Source organism: Temnothorax nylanderi, unplaced genomic scaffold (assembly GCF_030848795.1).
Source record: "Temnothorax nylanderi isolate EJ_2023f unplaced genomic scaffold, tnyl_v1.0 TNYL_tig0346_pilon, whole genome shotgun sequence".
NCBI lineage: Eukaryota > Metazoa > Arthropoda > Insecta > Hymenoptera > Formicidae > Temnothorax > Temnothorax nylanderi.
Window position 1 is genome coordinate 81532 of NW_027249408.1, and position 22008 is coordinate 103539.

At 46.1% G+C, this 22008-nt stretch overlaps 2 protein-coding genes across 2 annotated transcripts; one reads left to right on the forward strand and one right to left on the reverse strand.

Moving 5' to 3' along the window:
- The first annotated feature begins 13312 nt into the window (after positions 1-13312).
- LOC139781562 (uncharacterized) lies at positions 13313-14303 on the forward strand. The gene is made up of 2 exons (XM_071720404.1): positions 13313-13579; positions 13845-14303. Exons 1-2 carry the CDS (start codon positions 13313-13315, stop codon positions 14301-14303), a joined length of 726 nt encoding a protein of 241 aa, XP_071576505.1.
- Positions 14304-17774: 3471 nt separating this feature from the next.
- Positions 17775-19181, reverse strand: LOC139781563 (putative nuclease HARBI1). Its single transcript, XM_071720405.1, has 4 exons — positions 18882-19181; positions 18500-18796; positions 18182-18403; positions 17775-18038 (listed from the first exon to the last, which is right to left on the reverse strand). Exons 1-4 carry the CDS (start codon positions 19179-19181, stop codon positions 17775-17777), a joined length of 1083 nt encoding a protein of 360 aa, XP_071576506.1.
- Between the last annotated feature and the right edge of the window lie 2827 nt (positions 19182-22008).

Consider the following 22008-nt stretch of genomic DNA (forward strand, 5'->3'; position numbering starts at 1 on the left):
CTTTCATATATTCCCTAACTCTAGGTAAATGTTTCTCAGGAATCGGATAGGTCTTTTTCTTAAACGGTTCACTCGATCTTATGTCAATCTTGTGTTTGTAATGATTCACGCGTCCTATAGTACCGGCGAATAATTCGGCGTTTTCTTCAATCAACTTAGCTAAACGTTCGTTCGCCTCGTTAACAGTTAATGAACATATACGTGTATTGTCTTTGCTACTCGCGAATTCAATCTTGAGTTCTCCGTCGCAATGCATTATCATTTCGTGTTTCGTAAGAAAATCAATTCCCAGAATTACTTGATATGCTAACTTTGACACTACGTAAAATTCATGTGAATATTTTCGTCCGTTATAATCGAACGTGAGCTTAGCTTTATTCGTCACTGAAGCTCCTTTGTCGTTGAACGCGCCTTTTATCTTAAAGCTACGTATCGGTAAAATATTTTCGACTAATCCGTCGTTTTTCAATTCGTCGAATACGGTTTGCGAAATTGCCGTAATCTGCGCTCCCGTATCGATTAACGCTCTCGCTGTGGTATTATTGTCGAATGTTATCGTAATCAATGGCGCCTTGCCATTTCTTACCTTGTCTGTTTGGGCAATTTTGAAATCTTCGTCGATATTTTTGATAATCTCGGAAGTTCTCAGAATGTTTAACCTTTTCGAGTCCCTTTTGCTAAGTTTCGCCTCGCTATCGCTATCGCTACTTCTATCGCTATTATTGTCGGCACGTTTCGCGTAATTTGCGTTTTTATTCGTTTCACCGTCGTAAATTACGTCTTGATCCACGGTTATTACCGGAACACCATCTCTCATCACCATGTGCTTCTTTTCAATTACGGAAACTCTTTTCGGTTTATATTTATCGAAATTACCGGGTTTACTATCACGCTTGTCGGTATTTTTAACCTGTAATTTATTCCTACTGACCTTACTTTCCTCTTCGTCTGACGAAGGTGGAAATTCAATCTTCGGCTCTTTCTGTTTATCATCGCGCGCTTCGCGAATACGATTCAAGTGCGCATTGTATCGGGGATTATCGTTACGCGGTTCATATCTCCTCGCGTAATTCCCGTAACGTTGTTGCGATTTGTCACGTTGATCTTCGTACCCACTGGTAATAGCTAATTGTCGCGTTGGGAACGTTCTACTCGCGTCGTACGGCGTTTTCGAATAATTCTCCCTCTGCGATTTCGGAAATGACCTGATGTCACTCCTGTTTTTATTATCCGGTTTCGATATTCTAGTGTCGTCACGCGTATTCCTACGGCTAGACTTTTCATAATCTAATGTTTCCAACATTTCGATCATCTGCTCTACGGTTTTAACTACCGACGGTCTCAATTCCTTTCTGACATTGTCGTCAAAATGATCTTTGAGAGTAAATATCAATTCTGGTTCGGACATGGGTGGCTCTAAAGTTTTCGCTCGTGTAATCAATTGTAACGCGTATTCGGACATTGATCCGGACGCTTGCTTATATTTGCCGAAATTTAAACTTCGTCTAAACTTGGCTTGAGCTTGTACCCCCCAATATCTTTCTTTGAACATATTCATCGCATCGTCGATATTACTCGGCTCGCGAATTTCTAGCCAATCCGCCGCTAATCCTTTCATGCATCTTACGAAGAAAATGAGTTGATCCTTCTCCGCTACTTCCTCCTTTAACGCTACTTTCCTAAACTTTCGCATAAAAAGTATCGGGTTTTGCGCATCGGTATCGCCTTTGTAAGACAATTCGAAAAAGGGATTTTTCAACCATCCTCCTCTAGGTAATCTAAACGGTACGATCGCTTGGCTATTCTCGACTTCACGTACGTTCGCGTTTTCGTTCGGATTATTCTCCGTCGCGTTTCGATCCGTCGAACTTACACGAATAGTATCGCGATTCGCGTTCTCTGACTGTACCAATCTTCGTTCTAACGCCTTTACCTTGTTATCCATCTTAAATGCATATTCAGTCATTTGCCTGGCCAAATCGGATATGGCTTGTGCAACATTAACGTCGCCATTGTCGTCATTTACATTATCACGGTGTGAACCGGATGCTTCCGCACCGGTCGACGCATCATGCGTATCACGCGCGTTATTAATCATATTGTCTAAATTACGATCTTCCGGGTCGAAAATCGAATCTTCACTGTTGTTCTTAAATTGTTGAGATTCAGCCGTATTTGTTTCGGCAACGCGATCTAATCGTCGACGCGTACTTCTCGTTTTCACGGGCGAATGTTTCACCGACATATTCACGGTTTCGCAGTGCCACGCGAATTATATCAAACCTATCTAGCGAATTTCCTTTATCGATCTCGCGGTGTCTCGTTTGCGGTAAACTTGCGTAAGCGTTTTCTCAATCTCGTTAATCAACGATGATTCACTCGCGTAATTCGAGTTTTTGTTACACAAACGATATTTAATCACACACGCGGTCGTTACACATAATATTCTCGCATTCCATTCACTCAAGAACAGGATAGCAATGGATATTTATTTATTTCAAGGAACTGATTTAGGAATGTTTTTCATTCGTCAATCACTTTCACTATTATTCACTCTTATCTATCACGAGATTTAATCGCGATAAAATAAATCGAGTATTACAACGGTTTTCATTAAATTATGCGTCATATCGTTCGTCTTTAAACCAGTGACAATCAATTTCATTCGCGCACGTTAAGCTAATGAGACTCGCGCACACGAACGACAATTTTCGTTTTTAACGCTGATACTAGGTATCGCACGATTTACAAAATCACGGTCGTTATTGCGAAATTCTGGTATGAACGCGTTAAGTGACAATTAACGGACGGTCGTCTTTGCGAATTTGCAAATTTAATCGATCACAAATCCTGTCACGGTCGCCATTTGCGTATCGTTGGACGTCCGTGGACAAATACTATTATTAAGTAAGCGATTCAGTCGAAGTATGTCTCAACCTACTTTCTACTATTCGGTAAATTAATCCCGACGGAAAATCCTATCCTTATCTCGGCGATTCTCCTTCTAGTACCGCTACGATGCTTTAACTACCATGTATTATCGGACTTCCAAGTTCACGTATCGAATTAAGTGCTTTCTGGATCAATAGCAATGCCTATATCACTGTGACCGAACATTTGATCAAGGATCTGTAGGACTTACTTGGATTTAAGTATTTAAGGTCGCCACTGTGTTTTTAAGCGATCACACAGAACGCTGATATTCTCGGTCGCCTTGAGTGAGAAGCTTCCTTCCTTCCTTCCTGGAATATTATCTTCCGGCTGCGTGGCTCGTCACGTTTTTCGGCACGATGTCGTTCGACAAGGGCACGTACTCGCACTCGGTTCGCGTTTCGGATAATGGAATTATCGGATAAGAAATGTGAATGAATATTTAGATTTGTATTTAACAATAACAAAAATAAAATATATATATTTGTTTCGGCACAAAGTACACGAAATAAAGAGAAAGTTATCTCTGGAACTGATAACGGATGTTAACCGGGCTCAATCCCGAATCTTAAACTCTACTCGCTTTATAAAATACGCTATGCGAAAAACTATCTTTCCTCTGAACGTATCGCAAGATATTTCCGAGTGATTCTATATGGAATAACCGACGTTCACTGTTCGACGATTTCCCAGGGAAAGACCTCGAGCGGTTGCTCGAGATAGCTTATATACCCTCACTGGGCTGGCGTTCCCACCCACAGGCTCTCAACCAATGAGACTCGGTTGCGAAGCCCGTATTCGCTTTCTCTCTCCATCATGTAGTCGACTGGTCTGAACACGCTCGATGTAAACAAACTAAGATATCGTATTACCTCGCCGGCTCGAAGCTCGCGGCTTGCATCAAAACATTGGAATTTTAATTGATTCTACGAAAAGACATGCGACTACATGAATAACAAAACTTATTCTTTTAACAAACAAATATATGTAATAAAATTGATGAATCCTGCGAATATCGTTCCCGACATTAATTCTTATTCCATTTCCCCTGATATATACATTCTTGCACGCAATACAATAAGTACGGATGTCCCTGCTCATTACATAATTATCTAATCCCGTATGTACATTCGTTCATGCATACATCATTTAATTCTCTTTTTCCTTTTCAGATTCATCACGCTGGCTTTAAGATTCTTCAGGATTCACCAGGTAAGTATCGGTAAGTATGTAATATAATAATTATATTTTCTCCCTTTTGGCCAAAGTAAAGTAAAACGCTTATAACTCTTGTAAAAGGTATCCAACGTATTTATATCTGTTCGCGCTACATGATTCTATCTTTAATATTTATTTAACACGCTTAATTCGAAATGTCACGTAACTGACCTACGATAACACAATAATTATACACGCATCTAAACGCAATTCTGACTTGATATATGTCTTTCTTTTCTCATCACAATATATTTTATGCAATAAAACACGCATATATATCATTAATTAATTATTTCATAAAAATAATAAAAATCTTTAATATTGGCTCGAATTGAGTAATCAATGGCTCGTTGGATTCGTTTTACCTCTCAGAACTTATATCTATAGATAAAATATTAAAATTACGCCAATTACGGATTTTGACCCTAACAGGTGCATTTCTCAATTAATGCCTTAAAATGAATTTAAATAGCATAGGATGGTTTCTCACATCCCTCTGAACATGAATCCATCGAAATATCACGAAAATATTCGATAATTAACAATTTTGCAAAATTTAGTAAAAATCCGTAATTATGGAAAAATTCAAAGTTTTTTCCCATAGGTGACTTTGGTTGGTCCCTCTGAACACGAATATTAAATAATAATTTGAAAAAATCAATTAATACGAGTTTTGACCCCCAATGGTCATTTTCTTAATTATGATGAAAATTGCATAAGTCACGTCAGATTCTCTTTCCATGTGTCCCCACGAACACGTACATATCGTTGAATCATCATATTTCGACTTAACAACAATTTTCACCACTTTCTGGAAAATCTTTAAATAATCAAAAAGTTTGAAATTAAACTACATGGATCGCTTCCAGGGATCACTAGGAATCGTTTAAGACGATTCGCAACTCAATCGGTCGCTAATTGGCAAAGTGCACCCTAAATGGTGAAAACTCGCAATAATGAAAAATATTAATGTTTAACTATATGGGCAGTCTCCGTATGACAAGACAAATCGTTTAAGCCCTTAAAAATCAAAATCGCATCATAAATGGCGAAGTTGCCCCCGAGGGGTGAAATCTTTAAATAACGTTAAAAATCGCAAATAAACTATATAGACGGTCTCTCTAGGATCTAATAAAACGTTTGAAACCTTATTTCACTAAATCGCATCACAATTGGCAAAGTCGGTCCAAAAGTGTCAAAATTCAAAATATTGCAATTTCTTTGAAATAAACTATATAGGCTCGTTCCGTGAGACGATACGAATGTATCCATGCTCTCGTTTGATCAAAATTATCCAAACTAACGATTTTTATACAAAAGTGTCAATTTTGTAAATATCGATCTAAAATCAATAATTGACATATTTTTAATGTCTGGTAATCACAAATGATCAGGATCTATCGTTATCCGCGCGAATTTATCATTCTATCGATTAATCAGCTGATCGCACTGGATTTGAATCCGATGGTAAAGTTATCGTATATTGAGCACATTTGGACTCGTCTCGATTCACTCATTGCGAATCTGTCGAAAAATGTCGTTAATAGACGTTGCTTTTACGCTGTTGGCCTATTTCGTCGCGAAATCTCCCTTCTGGCCAAATAATATTGAAAAACGATCAATTTCGACTCTATACGTCGAATAAAAGAAAATATAATCCTCGGATGATTAATACATCCTTATGAGCTCTCGTGCTCTATCGGTCTTGTTAAGATTACAAAGTACTCGTCGTCATGCATCACGATTACGTGATAAGTCCTATTCTCTACATGTGACGTTACTCTTATCGTTATAAAACTATATCTAGCCATTATTGTAATATTCAGCTCGTTTGGAAGAGCTCTTGATTATTAACTCAATAAAATAAACGAATATATCAAAATGTATGACATCTGTCCTAACAAAAGAATAATTAGTGACACGAGTCACTCGCAAGGTAAGTCTATTTCTAATTCTTCAACCTTTGTGACTCTGATGTCTCGGTGTCATCTGGCTTCATCAGCTGACTGCTCTGCATCAGCTGATCGACCTCCGGTGCCTCGCTGTCGCTGCTGTCCAACGGGATTGTGATATCCAGGCTGGTATCGTTATCATTGGGATCGACCTCGGGAATGGGAGTCGAGGAACGCAATTGTGAATCGATCGACTTGATCGCCGCCTTGGTTTTGACAGGTTCACGCGTCGGTGTTGCCTCCCGTCCCTCCGTGCTTTGGCTCGATCTCTGGGTTGTCATTGCGGTAACGGATGGAGTCGATGAAGCCGTCTGAATTTTTACAGGCGGTTTCAAGGTTAGGTTCTCTCTCGTGGTGTGCCACCTTGCCGTGGTGAGAGGGCTCCTTGTACCAGTGATCTACTGGGGCAGTACCTTCGGTCTAACCGTCGGGAGGGTCCGGTAGGGAGGTACAGGGTCTAAGAGTACACCGTACCCTTCTTTCCAGTACGCTGGAAGTGAGGGGTACAACGGGGTCCGGCGCTCCCGCCAGGGACTTGCTCCCTGGTTCCTAAGCGCCGGTAGGGGAAGGCGACCCCGACTACAAACGCCCGGTCGGCTGGGACCGTTAGGGGGGAGTTTCTACTCCTCCCGCCGGCCTAGAGGAAGGAAAACCTCGATAAAAAACCACGGGGAATGGGGGTCCCTTCTCGGCCATTGCACGTCGGTGCTCCGGCAGGTTCGGGAAGGGAGCAGGTTTCCTTGGGGAGTGAGGTAGCGGCGGGGGTCGCTCGCCTCGCCCCTGCGCTGATCGCGGGTGTCGAATCTCTCGGGCAATGGCCCGGTCCGGCATTCGTTCGGCCCTGGGGCTCGGTGAGCGCACTTCCCGTCCTACGTCGCCCCATCCCGGGGTTGGGCCATTCACCCATTGCACGCCGGTGCTCCGGCAGGGGGGTGGCTCGGGGTGTCCCTATTGCGGGTGGGGGTAGAGTCGGCCGTGGTTCCCTTGGTTGGGGGGTCAAAAGGCCCGCGCTCCGTCCTCGGACGGAGGCGTCGTGACTTAGGTCGCGTGCGCTGCGGGTCTAGATCGCCCTTCCTTGGGACTGCGAAGTTCCCTTCCTCCTAGGAGGGGGGGAAACCGCCTTTCATCCGGCTCAGTACGTGGTGCTGGGCTGGATGGAGGGTAGGCCCGTGTTGAAGGCTTGCACACCAGGGACGTGGTCCCACGGTGCCTTCAACGCGGAGGGTCGTTCCGGGCCGCTCGGACGTTTTCCGAGGTCGGGGCCGGGGCGACCTGAGTGGGAGACCCGTCGGGCCGCTCGGACACTTCCGAGGTCGGGGTTGGCGGGTCTGGCCTCCGGACGCAAAGACCGGAGGCGCTAGCGGAAGCTCGCTGACGGACGACTGCGACATCTGGGGGGCACCCTGTGCCCTGGCCTGTCGCGGGCGGCGGGCGGGGGTGGGGGCCGGGATCGAGACTCTCGGCCGGATCCGCTCCCCCGTCAGGCTTAGCGCGCGGCAGGCGTATGGTGGGGTGTTCCCCTACCCTAAGTTCGTCAGTGGGCAATAGGGGCGTCGGTGCGGAGGATTTTCTCGGCCGGCGACCCCGGATGCACTGCCGGCTCCCTCGGCGGGAAGGGCGGTGGAGGGGTTGCAGCCTCCTACGCCCGGAACGTCGGGGGAGTCCCCTCCCGTCGTAGCAACGCCCCTCACGGTGCCCTCGTTGTCGGAGGCGAGGGACCCCCGAAAGCTCGCGGTGCGTTAGCTCCTTGATGGGCTGCGCCCGCGGGGGAGTAAGGGGCAGGGACCCGTCCCGATGAATATTCCGGGACAGCGGTGTAGTCTGTCCCCCGGGGGAACTCGGGGCCCGGCCGGCGGCATGGCCGGTCGGAGAGGGCATGCCCTGACAGACGGAGCCGTGAGGGGTAAGGGAGGAGATTTATATATGCAGCATACACCTTTAAGTGCCCGAGGGGCGGAGGCAGAGAGTCGGGATCGAGGTTCTTCGGCCGACTCTCAGCGAGAGAGTGGGAGGGATACGACAAGGCCGACGGTATCGGCAAACAGCAGGAGTAAGCAAGGGGAAGGGAATATAAATCCCAAACCCCAAGTTCGTAGGTCCACAAGGACGGTGAAAAAGACCGTAGGAGGACCTAAGAGCGTCAGAGATCGGTCGGCTAATAAGGCTAAGCCACCGCGGAGGAGTCCCTCCAGATCTAAAGCCTCGACACCGAGCAGGGATGGCGACGAAGTCTTTGCTGTACCGGCAAATACACCGGTGGGCTCGAAGACCGATGAGCTTCTGAGCAGCGTGAGGAAGAAGGCGGAGGTGGACGCTCTCTTGAAGGAGTCCCGAGTGGTCCTCGAAAGAACGAACGAAGTTCTTCTTGGACAAAATACGGTAACTCCCGACATAGAGATGGCAGAAGAGGATCCACTGGAACCCTATGACGATGATGTGACGGAGGAGGAACCCAACGACCGAGACGAGGAGGATGTGATAAACGTGTCGGATTCCTCTCTATCTGAAGCCAGAAGTAAGGCTAGTCTCGCCAGCCTCGCCGGCTGGGCTACGAGAAAAGCTAAAGAAAAAGAGAAGGAAGATGAGAGGATCCGTCGACTAAACGACCCCAGTATTCCGGCCGACCTGTCTAAGAAAAGAAGGATAAGGGAGGCAGAAATGAGGGAGGAACTTAAAATGGCTCCCACCGTGGACCTCCCCAATGTCATATTGGAGGCAGTCCGAGGAGTGGATAAGGTCTGTTCCACGGCCATGAGAATCAGAGGAACAGACCAAAAAATGTTGAATGATTTCAGCAGCCGTAGCGCATCTCGCCAATAGGATGGGCGGGGACAGCCAGCTGGAAAAAGACATGGAGATGGAGGATCTCCGCGCACAGCTGGCTGCCCTTTGCGAGGACAACAGTAAGCTCAAAGAGCAAGTGGGGCGACTGATGTCCAGGATCAGAGAGGGGAGGCAGACGGAGTTGGACGCTCACCCCTCGGACTCATCCGATCTGGGTAAAAACAAGAGTAAGAGAAAAAGGACCAATGTGATCCCCGAAACCGAATCATCCGATGAGGAAAGGGACATGTTGGAAAGCATAGGGGAGGACAGGGAGGCGGCGGAAAGGAGAGAGAGAGAAGAGGCTGAGAGAAACCGGCTCCGAATCCTTGCAGAGGTGGAACAGGAGGGGATGCCTGAGGTGCGCAGGCCTGCTCTGGGCGGCAGGTCAGCGTTAATCAAGGCGGCTACTTCCCCCAAACGCTCCAGCAGTTAGAACACACGGGAGACACCCGTGAGGCAACTGGAGGACAGGCTGACGAGCAGAATGGAAGAAATGTTCGCCAATCTGGCGGCTACGTTAGCAGCCAAATTTGGCGTCAATCCGCAGGGAGGGCCAACACCGGTTGGGGCGACCATACCCCCTACCGTGGGCAGTGTTCCTCCTATATCCAAGAAAGGAGCAACACCGAAGAGTAACAAAGGCCCCGCAGCAGCGGGTAAGGCGAAGCCGACCTATGCTGAAAAGGCCAAAAACCCAGTCGTAAACAAGAGGCCCGGTACACTGAGTGCCAAATCCCCAGGACCGGGTGTCAAGAAAACAGCCGGTAAGGCTAACATCAACACAGACACGCCTACACCCTCGAAAGGTCCAGCTGGAAACCCAGTTCAACCGAACTGGACGACAGTGACAAAGAAGGGAAGGAAAGGAGTTGGACAGAAGAAGACAGGCCGGAAAACAAGCGGAGAGGGCAACCCACCCGCTAAAAATAAGCCACTGGCCGGCGCCAATGCACCGGCTAACAAGGCTAAACCGGTCAAACAACCTGCCGGCCCTGCCAAAACTGGCAAGAAAAGGAAGAAGCTGCCACGCTGCGCAGCTGTGACCCTCACAAGCCTCAATGGAGGCTACGAGGAACTAATGCGGGAGGCTCGCAGTAAAATTAATCTGGCTGAATTGGGACTCAATTCCGGTCTAAAACCAAAACGAGCCCAAACCGGAGCCCTAATTATAGAGGTACCCGGCAAAGAGAGTGCGGAAAAAGCCGATACATTGGCCAGACATCTGACTAAGTTATTTAAAGGACGCCCGGACGTTAAAGTAACCCGCCCAATGAAAACTGGGGAATTCAGGGTGCTTGATATGGAGGATTCCATTACTACGGAGGAACTTGCGCTTGCAGTGGCACAGATAGGTGGCTGCGCGGCAGGCCAAGTCCAGGTAGGCACGTTCCATCGTGGCACCAATGGCCTGAACACGGCCTGGGTGAGGTGTCCATTAGCGGCACTCAACGCCATCCACAGTAAAGGAGGAAAAATGCTGATTGGATGGTTTACCGCTAGGGTACAAGCCCTTGACTCTCGCCCCCTCCAGTGCTTCAGATGCCTGGAGGGTGGCCACGTAAGGGCTCAATGCAATAGCCCCGTAGACCGCAGCTCACAGTGTTACCGCTGTGGGCAACAAGGACATCTGGCCCGAGGATGTCAAGCGGTTCCCCGATGCCCGGTTTGCGCCGACTCAGGCAAACCTGCTGGGCACCGGGCCGGAGGAAAGGCCTGCACCGCCGCCAGGAAAAAGACTAAGTCTGGAATGGCGGCTGGTGTGGGAAAACCTGTGCCCCCCCGGGCTAAAGGTATCGAGCGTATGGAGGTCGATGTCCTTCCGGAAACCAAAAAGGACCGACAGTTGCCTGCGATCACCAGTGTAGAGAAGACGAATCTCAGGATGACCGTTAGGCAACCCACTAAGAGGGCGGCAGATAGCGCCGCGGAATGTGCTGACGAGGATAGACCACTCGCACAGAGAAGGAGGAAGAGCAGGGGGCGAACAGACGCGCAACAGCCGCAAATACCCCCCCCCCCTAGTGACACCCCAACGCCTACAACAGGTCAGGTCGAGGAGGAGATGGACGTGGACCCAACGGCGGAGGATCAATCAGCCCCATTGACGACACCGGAACCGGCCACGCAACCCGACGAAATCGGGCGAGAGATCATACAGGAATTAATTCAGAAAATTCCTGCTGAGCCCACGAGAAAGGAAAGGAGGGGGAGGCCTTCGGTGAGGGCTATTACTAATGCCCCCCCTCCAGAAACTCCTACAGGCGAACCTGAACCAGTGCCGCGCTTCGCAGGACGTGTTCTTGCAGACCATGGCGGAGCGCGGCTGTGGTTTAGGAATTGCTGCCGAGCCGTACTGGGTGCCGCCAAACCACTCTTTGTGGGCGGGCTCCCGGTGCGGCACGGTGGCGATCACATGGAGGCTTACGAGCGAGCCTGTTCCCTGTACCCGTGTTGAGGCGGGGAACGGGTTCGTGGTCGTACAATGGGATCGCGTGTACGTCGCGGAAGTGTACATCTCCCCGTACGTGGACATAGCGTCATACGAGAGGGTGCTAGAAGACCTGAGAGTCTGTCTGGCGAGGTTCCTGCCCCAGAGCCAAGTTATAGTGGCCGAGGATTTCAATGCAAAATCAGCATTGTGGGGCTCCCCAGTCACGGATGGCAGGGGCAGGATCTTAGAGTATTGGGCGGCGGGCCTTGGACTAACGGTCCTAAACACAGGGACCGCGCAGACTTGCGTCAGGCATCGGGGGGGGGTCAGTGGTCGATTTGACCTGGGCCAGCCCTTCCGTTGCGCGCAAAGTGAGAGGATGGAGGGTGGCCGAGGAGATAGAGACGCTATCCGATCATCTCTTTATAGAGATGAGTCTCCCGGTCACCCTTCCTGCGATCCAGGCCCGCCGCAGGGAAGTGAAGGAACGCTTTCCTAAATGGGCGATCCGTAAAGTGGATGGAGACATGCTAAAAGCCTCCATCCACACGTCCATGTGGGTGGACGACATATTGGGTCGTTCGGACGACGTGGAGAAGATTGCAAACAGGATCGGGGAAATCATGGCGGAGGCTTGTGACGCCAGCATGCCCCGATCCCGCCCCCTCCCGCGTCGAGCGGCGTATTGGTGGACGGAGGAGATAGCCGCTCTGAGGCGCTCCTCCGTCCGCGCGCGCCGAGAGTGGCTTAGGGCCAGGCATAACCAGGACCGCCACCCGAGACGATGGGAAAGAGCGGGAGTAGAGTACCGTTCCGCCAAACGGGCCTACTCCCTGGCGATAAAGAAGGCCAAGGACCGGTAGTGGCAGGAACTCCTGCGGGACCTGGAGAACGATCCGTGGGGGGCGCCCGTATAAAATGGTTCTCAATAAGTTGAGGACCTGGGCGCCCCCGACTACGGAGTCTATGACCCCCGAGTTCCTAGAGGAAGTAGTCGACACCCTCTTCCCGGATGATCCGGAGGAGAAGGTGAACGGCAGTCCCGCTTCACCAGACGTGGAGTGGGACGAGGAGCTCGGGGTGACCATGGAGGAGCTACAGAAAGCCGCTAAAAGGCTCAAGGAAGGGAAGGCTCCGGGTCCCGATGGAGTTCCGGGAAAGGCTTGGACCTTGGCCACGGGGGAGCTGGCAGAGCACTTGAGAGATTTATTCACTAAGTGTCTCAAAGAAGGCCGGTTCCCCCAAGCCTGGAAGGTGGCCAAATTGGTCCTCCTCCCCAAACCGGGGAAGCCCGCGGACCAGCCGTCCGCGTATAGACCGATTTGTTTGCTGGGCGAGGTCGGCAAATTGTTCGAACGAATAATTGCCGACCGAATCGTCCAGCACCTGTCCCGGACTGGTCCCGACATATCTAGGGACCAGTACGGCTTTCGAGAGGGCAGATCGACGATCGATGCGATCAAACGCATCGAGGCCCTCTCGAGAGCCGCGGCGGAGGCCGGCAGGGTGTTGTTAAGCGTCAGTTTCGACGTCGCAAACGCATTCAACGCCCTGCTGTGGCCGGTGATACGGGCGGCGCTCATTTACCACGAAGTGTCGCCATATCTGATAGCCATAATATATGACTATTTCCGGGACAGGAAACTGGTCTATACGGACAGAGACGGCAACGTCAGAGTTAGACTGGTCGTGCGGGGGGTTCCGCAGGGGTCGGTGCTCGGGCCGCTCCTGTGGAACTTGGGGTTCGACTCCATTCTCCGGACCGCCCTCCTCCCAGGATGTTGGCTGAACTGCTTTGCAGACGATACCTTCCTGGGAGTCGAGGGCGAAACATGGGAGGAGGCCATAAGTTTGGCTAATGTCGCAGTGAGTCAGGTTGTGACAGCAATGAGGAGGGTGGGCCTAAAGGTGGCCCCCCCAGAAAACGCAGATGGTGTTTTTCCATGACAAGTCAATGGGGGAGCCACCTGCGGCCCATATCATGGTGGAGGATGCCCGTGTCTCCGTGGAGGCCCAGATGAAAGTCCTGGGTCTCTGGCTGGATGGCACTTGGAGCTTCGGCGAGCACTTTGCTCGCCTAACTCCCAGAGCGTTGGCTGTGGCGAATGGCCTAGCGAGGCTCATGCCCAACCTGGGAGGGGCGAGCGGTCGTGCTCGCCGGTTATACGCGGGAACCGTGCACGCCGTGGCACTCTACGGCGCCCCGATCTGGGCGCCGGCCGTAGAAAAGTCGCGCCAAATTCAGGCGCGGCTAAACAGAGTGCAACGAGTGATCGCACTCAGGGTGTCACGCGCGTATCGCACGGTTTCTCATGCGGCGGCGACGGTCCTGGCGGGTCTCCCCCCCATTAGTTCTTGCGGCCAGACAGCACGCTGAAGTGTACAGGCGTGTCAGGGTGCTGCAAGACAGGGGGGCCCAATCCCGCCCAGGGCCCGTCAGCAAATAAGGCTCCAGGAGAGGACGGTCATGATTAAGACGCTGGCAGGACTCCCTCGTTAACGCGGAGTTCGGCCAGAGGACCGTCGACACCATCCGGCCCTGTCTAGCGGATTGGCTGGACAGTCGAAGGCACGGGCTGTCATACCACGCGGTGCAGGTGCTGACCGGACACGGATGCTTCGGAAAGTACCTGCACCGCATTGGCAAGGAGGTCACAACCTGCTGTCATCACTGCGACGAGGAGAGGGACACGGCGCAGCACACGCTGGAATACTGCCCGGCGTGGGCTGTGCAGCGCCGTGTCCTTATGGGGGAGGTCGGCGGAGACCTCTCCCTCCCGACCATCGTGGCGGCGATGGTCGGGAACGAAAGGAGGTGGCGGGCATTCCTGGCATATTGCAGCCAGGTAATGTCCGCCAAAGAGGAGGCGGAGAGGATCCGGCGGGGGGAGGCAGATCCTCCCTCCCCGCCGGACCTCTCCCAACAAGATTCTTCGGACGAGTGAACCAAAGTTAGGTCCACTTGTCCCAATCCGTCAATCCAACGGCGGATCAGACGTTGCTATGCAACAAGAGTAGGTGCTGAACCTCTCGGCGCCCCCACCGACGTGGGCGGTCGCCGAGAGGAAGGGAGGTTCGATGCACCGGCGGGAGTAACGGGCATCGAACCAACCTCCCATCAACAACGGGAGGTGCGGCGGGGTGGGTGGTGGCCACACCCCGCCGCCATACAGATACATTTAAGGCTCTCCTAGAGCTACAGAATTGTCCACAATTCAGAGGAGTTAGCCTCTTCAAGGCTCGGCGTCGGGGGACGTCCGGACGCAATAATAATCAGTTCCCGGACGTTCCCCAATAGACGCAAGGACGGTCACCCTTGGGGTTTTAGTGGGTAGGTCACGGGAGCTTAGGCCCCCGTGGAATCCCACACTCCCCTCACCCCTCCTCCCGGAGGGTGAGGGGGTCTTCCCCCTCCAACACAGAGGGGGCTGCCGGGCCACATACCGGACCTGCCAGTCAGGTTCGGGAACCCGGCAGGAGAAGATTTCCCCAAAAAAAAAAAAAAAAAAGGTTAGGTTGTGACCGAACTTGTGGTCTTGAATCAATATTAACTTACTTGAATCGTTATAATACGGTCGCCACTGTGTTTTGCACGTTGACACAGAACGTTTATGCCCGTCAACATTAATGACAATGGGCTCGTTAACTTCCTTCCTTCCAGAATATGCTATCTGTACGTGGCTCAGCTCAGACGTACCTCAGACGATATAGTTTCAAAGTCCTTCACTCGCGTTCGCGTAACGTATTTGATATTCGGATATTAGGATAGGAAGATTTAATAATTAATTAATCTGTATTGAATTAACAATAACAAGATATATTTTAAGACTTTGGTACATAAGTACGCTATTCGTCAAAAAGGAAAGTGTTTCCAACGGCTAACGGCAATGCACAATGCCGGGTCTTAGTCCCCGCGACGAGTCGAGTAATCTAACAATATAATTGTTGCTTAACAACCGTTCGCTGTACGAAAGATAATTATAAGCACGCAGAGTCGCGAACTAATCTTTCCCATAAACGAGTACACGATCGTTAATATTCACGCTAAGATATTCCTTCGAAACTCGATTTACACGAATGCTCTCAGATCGACGTTGCTCACTGAAAGTCTAACTGGGAAAGAACCTCGAGCTGAAATTTCTCTCCCTTATATACTCTAGCTGGCTGTTCATTCCCACCATCTCCACTCGGGCCAATGAGCAGCCAGTTCTATACTGTTGCTATCTCGCTCTCTTATGCAGTCGACTCGCTCGGACAAGTTTCTCGGAACTTCCTCGAGAAGTAAACAAAGGTATCATGTTACGTCAAAGGCAACTGCCGACGTTTATTATGATGAAATAATATTTCGACTATGCGACTGCATGTTTTCGACTTTCCCTTTTGCAAATAATATTTAATGCAAAATTAATAATAATATGACGAATCCCGTTTGCAAATCTCTCATCACGCAATATCATGCACTCTTTACATAGAATACGGTTTTCCCTGCTCATTAACATTATGTAGCTAATATCGCGTAATCATTCTTTCATCATCCCTTTTATTTTCAGGATCATTCAGTATTAACAGGATTCATCCGGTAAGTATCCAGGTAAGTATATCAATATTAAAATAATCAATTTCCCTTTTCAGGAATTAATGGATAATTAATATAAAACGCTTCGGGCGCTTGCAAAATGCATTCAAGGCACTTGTATTAACATACCACAAAAGGATATGCATCTTAAATAAAGATAATCTATCTATCTCAATTATTCATATAACTGACCTTTGTCAATGTAATCTTCATATATATATTTTTATGCATTTCTGACTAGGTGAACATTTTTCTTATTTTATTACAATATATTCTGTGCATTCAAATATATATATTTATCGATAATTACGAATTTCGTTAATTTCAGTGAAATCAATACAATTGCTTTGATTTGATTAAATGAGGATTTTCCTTGTTCCTCCTACGGTAAATAAACAGGTTTCGACCATAAAGTCGGTAATTTACGTGAATTACAAAAGTTCGCCATAATTTATCAACTTTTGTAATTTTAAGAAAATTAATGTTTTTTCATTATGGACATCTTTATTTGGTCCCAACAAACGATATTATAACGTTAAAACTCTAAAAAATCATTTATTTAAACAATTGACCCAAAAGTGTCAATTTCTGAAATAATGCAAAATTTGAGAAAAGCACCTCAGAATATTGTTATTTGAGATCAATCTAACTCATTTCTATGGTTAAAGTTCCATCATTAGGCTTATTCTCAGTTTTTGCAAATTTTTGCAACATTGTAAAATATTGATAAATTCTGAAATATTATTACATGACTCGCTTCTAGGAGTCACTACAAACATTTTAAGACTAATAAAAAGTCATTCGGACTGTAAACAAAGAAGTTACCCCGAAGGGGTGAAAATTTAAACTATTGCAAAATTTGATAATTTTATCGCATGGGCAGTCTCTGTAGACAATAACAAGACGTTTGAGACTAGTCGCACTCAATTCGCATCATTAATAACGAATCTCACCTGAACAGGTGATTTTCTGTTCTAATTATAAATTTTCATTTTTGACATCATATCTGGGTTCTTTAGATCAAAACAAAACGTTTGAGACCTTAAACATCTAAATCGGATGATAATTGAAGAGTTAGGCCCGAAGGTGTCAAAAAATGAAATACGGTGTTTTTCCGCAAATAAACCATATAGGCTTGTTCAGTGGATCATTACTAAGTGTTCTAGCACGTTAATATGTAATTCGGCTGACAATTACAAAAGTTTACCCAAAATGGTAAAAATGTAAATTACGAGTATTTATTGTAAATAAAACGTATGTATGTGTTCTCTGAGACACTCTCAACTTATACATGTTATAATTAAATGATTCTTAATCAAATTATAAAAGTTTATCGCAATCAGCTGATTACGTTTCCATCGGTAAAACTATTATATCTGACGTATGTCTGGACTCGTTATGACTCAATGTCATTAAATTAGACACGTAATAATAATCTCAGCCATCTGGCTTAATAAAATAAAATGTTATTTATGCGCTCGGGCATATTCTTGCTTATGATACTATCGTTATATTTTATTCTAAAATATATCTAGCTTGTTTGGAAGAGTCGTTAATGTTAAGAGTATGTAATATAAAGTTATCAAAATGAGAAGTATATCGAATACTTCTAGCAACATAGCTTATGTCACATTTGCTCATTCGGTAGAGCTACGTTAATATTAAGGTCTCTATAACCTTTTTCTTTACTCGATAAAATAATATGCGTTAATAGAATAAAGTTGATTAACAGCGTTAATGCTATAATCATATAAATGATAAGAAACTCGTTACAGATCTCGCTTTGATCCGTCATGGTAAATAATGTCTTTATTTCTCTTTCAGGAACTGGACCAACCTTTCACTCACGCTGGGAATCAGCTGTCGCTGCGTCGTCACCCTGGATCTGCTGGCTGGACTGGATCAGCTGTTCCAACGATTCCTCATGGTCGCTGTCGTCTAATGGAATAGTCGTGTCCACGTCTGAACTGACGTTCTCTTTATCACTTTCATGATTACTATCGGGAATAGGAGTGGAAGTGTGGATACGAGGGTCTGTGATCTTCTTCTCGGCCTTCGTCCGCATCGTCTCCCTTACTGGATTCTCCTCCCGTTTGACAGACATCTGTATCGGTGTTGCGCTTGTTATTGTCGGATCGAGTGGTGTCAAGGAGGCCGACTGGCCTTTGGGCGTCGGTCTCAAGGTTCGGCTACCGGGACTTCATTGTTAACATTTTCTACTTTTTCATTATCTTATATATAAAATACACATATATCGAACCTCATTTCTTCATCTGTTGTAGGATTACCAATCGGTGTAAGTAAAAAAGGCAATGCGGGATATCCAGCATCTCCTACAAGTATTCCATCTAGTTCGCCTTGCCTATATCGCATATATATGCGAGAATTTTGGAAGATTCGGCTGTCGTGCTCACTACCTGGCCATTCAGGAACAATATCTAGAATTTCTGTGCGTGGCCCAACAATAATCTGTAAAGAGAACAAGTGAAATGAGAATTAAGAGATAGTTTTTGCTTTGTATATCCTTTTGTATGGAATAATTTAAGAAAATATATGTGTATGTACCTGAACATTTAAAGAAAAGTATCCTTTTCTATTTCTAAAAATTTCGTCAACATTTTGAAGTCTTGTGTGGACTAGACGAATATGTGTGCAATCTATTGCGCCATCGATACTAGGAAGGCCTATGCCTCCATGACCACGTCCAAGTTCTCTAAATATTCTTTTATTCACAGAACGTGATTCTTCTGACGATGGTATTTTTATGTATCGGTTAATGTAGCTCGCTAATAAAATGGACACTCTAAACACAATTCGTAAAATTGTTGGTTGTGATATTGTTATTATATCCCCTAAAACAAGCTGAGAAAATACATATTTATTAAATATTTTGTTAATTTATTGTTGTATATATATATATATATATATATATACATAATGTACACACCTGAAAACTTGCTGTTGAATAAAATCGTAAACATATTAATAACTGTAAAATAGGCGATATTGGCAAGCCTCGATTATTAATTTTGGCAAGTCCTTCTTTTACTAAAGGCAAAATGCCAAACGTTACTGAATTTTTGAAAAACCGAAATCTTCTTTTAAATTCCCATTCACTGTACACTTCAAACGGATTTTGATAATCACGAAGATATCGCTTTGGAGCACGCATCGGCAACTCCTCTACTTCTTCCTCATCACTGGAAAAATTTAACATCTCCACATTTCTCAGATTTTCCAAATCCATTGTCAAAATAACAGAAGATTTCTGAAAAAATAACAAAATGTTTTATAAAGCACACAATATCAGTCTGTTACAAAAATCGTACGACCGGAGGTACTTACGTGTAAAGAAACGTCGACGAATTTCGAAGACTGCAATGCCTACAGGCCAGCAGGCGCTACAGCCGCTCCCGAAGCAAGACAAACAGGAAGTGTGGACAGACCGGTACAGGCACACAAGATTTCTGAAAAAATAACAAAATGTTTAATAAAGCATATAATATGGCAATCTGTTACAAAAATCGTTTAACCTGAGATACTTACATGTATAGAAACGTCACATCCGCCTCCGATACAGCACAAAGAGAAACAGGAGGGCGGTCAGAACGGTCACAAGATTTCTGTAAAAATAAAATATTTTGTATTAATGATTACACATACACTGACTGTATTCTTTTGTTAAAATCTAACTACTACGCACAAACTCTTCCGTAACGTATATTACGCAGTAGGCCTATTCTGTAACTCTTAACGACACTTCGTTATCGTTGCAATGTCTTTGCGCAGCTTTTTCACGTAGTAAAACATTATAACGATAACAAATTGTCGTTATGAGTTAAAGAATAAGCCTGCGTTGATTAAAGTTTAAAGTTACATACGTATCTAAGTTTAATATCAATAAACTTAGCATAAAGTAAACTTGTGCGATAGCCCAAAGTTATATTTGTTTGAAAATTAATATTACTTACATATCTTAACGCCCTGGATTGCACCGTGCTGGCCTGCGCTGTCCCACGTTTGTATCGATCGAAAGAGTTTATCGGTTAACTTCACTTCAAAACTATCTCACTACTGAACTATTAAACGCTATATAGCCCAAAGGCGGGGCTGAAGGTGTTTATAACTCCAACCGGAGTTAATAACCTCAAAAAAAAATATCTCACTACTGATTGCACACATGAAAGCAAACGGTTGCTTAAGACGTCCTCGGACACGTCTTGACGAAGATCACCTCATTTAGTAATGTGTTTGTGAAATAAGATGGTCTTAAATGACTATGAATTCACACTAAATAAGGTAGCCTTAAGCTCATGCATAGATGTGTTTATGAATCACATCAAGACATTCCCAAATAAGATCATCTTGAATAAAGTACATACGCCTTGAGCGTTTGCTTAAATCCCGCCTTCTTTTTCGACTATGAATCTAGAGGGCATCTTAAGACGGTACTTAAGGCGATCTTAAATATAAAAACGGACTATGAATACGGCCCTAAGTCGTCGAGTGTAGAAAGTGTAAGAAGGTGTAATCAAAGTGTAAATGTTAAAAATGTATCAAAATGTTAAAAATTAAATGTCTTTGACTCTTAATCGACCAAAGGGGTCGTTTTCTGTAATTAAATCATTGAATTATTGTAATTAAGTGAAACATGCGTTTCAATCGGCTGAAAGCCTGTAAAAGTGTAACTGGCACTGAAAAGTGTAAGGAAGGTGTAATCGTTATAAAATACTCAGGACTTCGTCCTGCTCGTTATCAATGTAAGTAGTGTAATCTAAATAAACGCATAGTATAAAATAAGTTGAATTATCAACACTGGCTGGAATTATTCGCAATTATATAAAGTTAAATATAAAATAAATGGTAAATGTTATTTGACTCGACTGTCACTCGCGGATCAATCGTGGATCGACTCCTATGCTTAAAATTAATATGTATAACGTAAATAGTGTATAAAGTGTAAGGACTATGTCCGTATTAGGGAAACAGGTAAGTATTGGAAAGAATATTATTACTGAAATTACTATGAACTCTTTGAACTGCATTATTGCATATAGCATGAATCGTTGTCTGATTTGAATGTAATGTTGACTGGATAAATAAGTAGGATCATATATATAATGAAAATGATGAATAGGATTGTAATAAATGTTAATAAAATTATATATGTTCTGTCGTTAATCATAGTGGAACTCTGACTGGGATATCTGCACTTGGGGTAAATGTACTTTTATTATATGTTGTTTATGTTGTTTTTATTCGTAAAACTCTCGCAATCTTGATTAATACTATGTGTCGAATACTCTCGGGTGTACTTTAGTGTACTTATAATCTATCTCGCAACTTACTTGCTAATATCTGGCTTTATGCCTACTTCCATAAAACTTTATAAAAATAAATCATGCAAAATAAAATTAATATTATAAAACTTATCACGCTGTATATTATTAAGGATTACAGAACGGTGTACACCCCCTGGGGTGTCTCTGTACTCTGGCTGTCAATTTCTATCTCCTCTGGCTGTGTCTCCATCTGTACCGTCTGCTCCTCCGTCACCTGCTGGCTCGCAGGCGGTGTATCTCCAGCGGGCTGTTCCCCGCTCACCTGGATCAGTCGTTGTACCTGCTCCTCAGGCACCTCCTCGAATAGATCGGTGATCGTTAGGCCCTCGTGGTCGAGTGGGCCACTCTGGATGTCGGCCTGCAGTATTTCGGCCTCCAAGCGTATTGTACCTTGCGGCACTTGCTGCTCCTGACTACTCTGCTGCACCTCGCTGACCTTTCCGGTTCTCTGGGACATGTCGCACGTCCCTCCGGTACAGTTCTGGCTCTGTCGGGGAATCACGGGTGTAACCATGCGATTCCAAGGGTTGATACCTTCTGTAGGATATTTAAGGCCGTAGAGCCGGTTGATGGGAGATCGGAGAAATTAGTGTAAGTGGAGCTGTCATGGGGTAGCAGCCTAATACTACGTTTACGTGAGCGTTACTTCTGTAGTAACTTACGATTAATTCCTTTGCGTAAACAGGATTTTGTAGTAACTTACAATAATTTACTCCGTGTAAACGAGTGAAT

Bases quoted from the DNA above. Each gene is read 5' to 3' on its own strand.
- LOC139781563 (XM_071720405.1), bottom strand. From the start codon at position 19,181: ATGGATTTGGAAAATCTGAGAAATGTGGAGATGTTAAATTTTTCCAGT. The intron at 18,797-18,881 runs GTGTGTACATTA...GTATTTTCTCAG, and splicing joins ATTCAACAGCAAGTTTTCAG to CTTGTTTTAGGGGATATAAT. The intron at 18,404-18,499 runs GTACATACACAT...TTCTCTTTACAG, and splicing joins ACTTTTCTTTAAATGTTCAG to ATTATTGTTGGGCCACGCAC.
- LOC139781562 (XM_071720404.1), top strand. From the start codon at position 13,313: ATGGGGGAGCCACCTGCGGCCCATATCATGGTGGAGGATGCCCGTGTC. The intron at 13,580-13,844 runs GTAGAAAAGTCG...AGACGCTGGCAG, and splicing joins CCCCGATCTGGGCGCCGGCC to GACTCCCTCGTTAACGCGGA.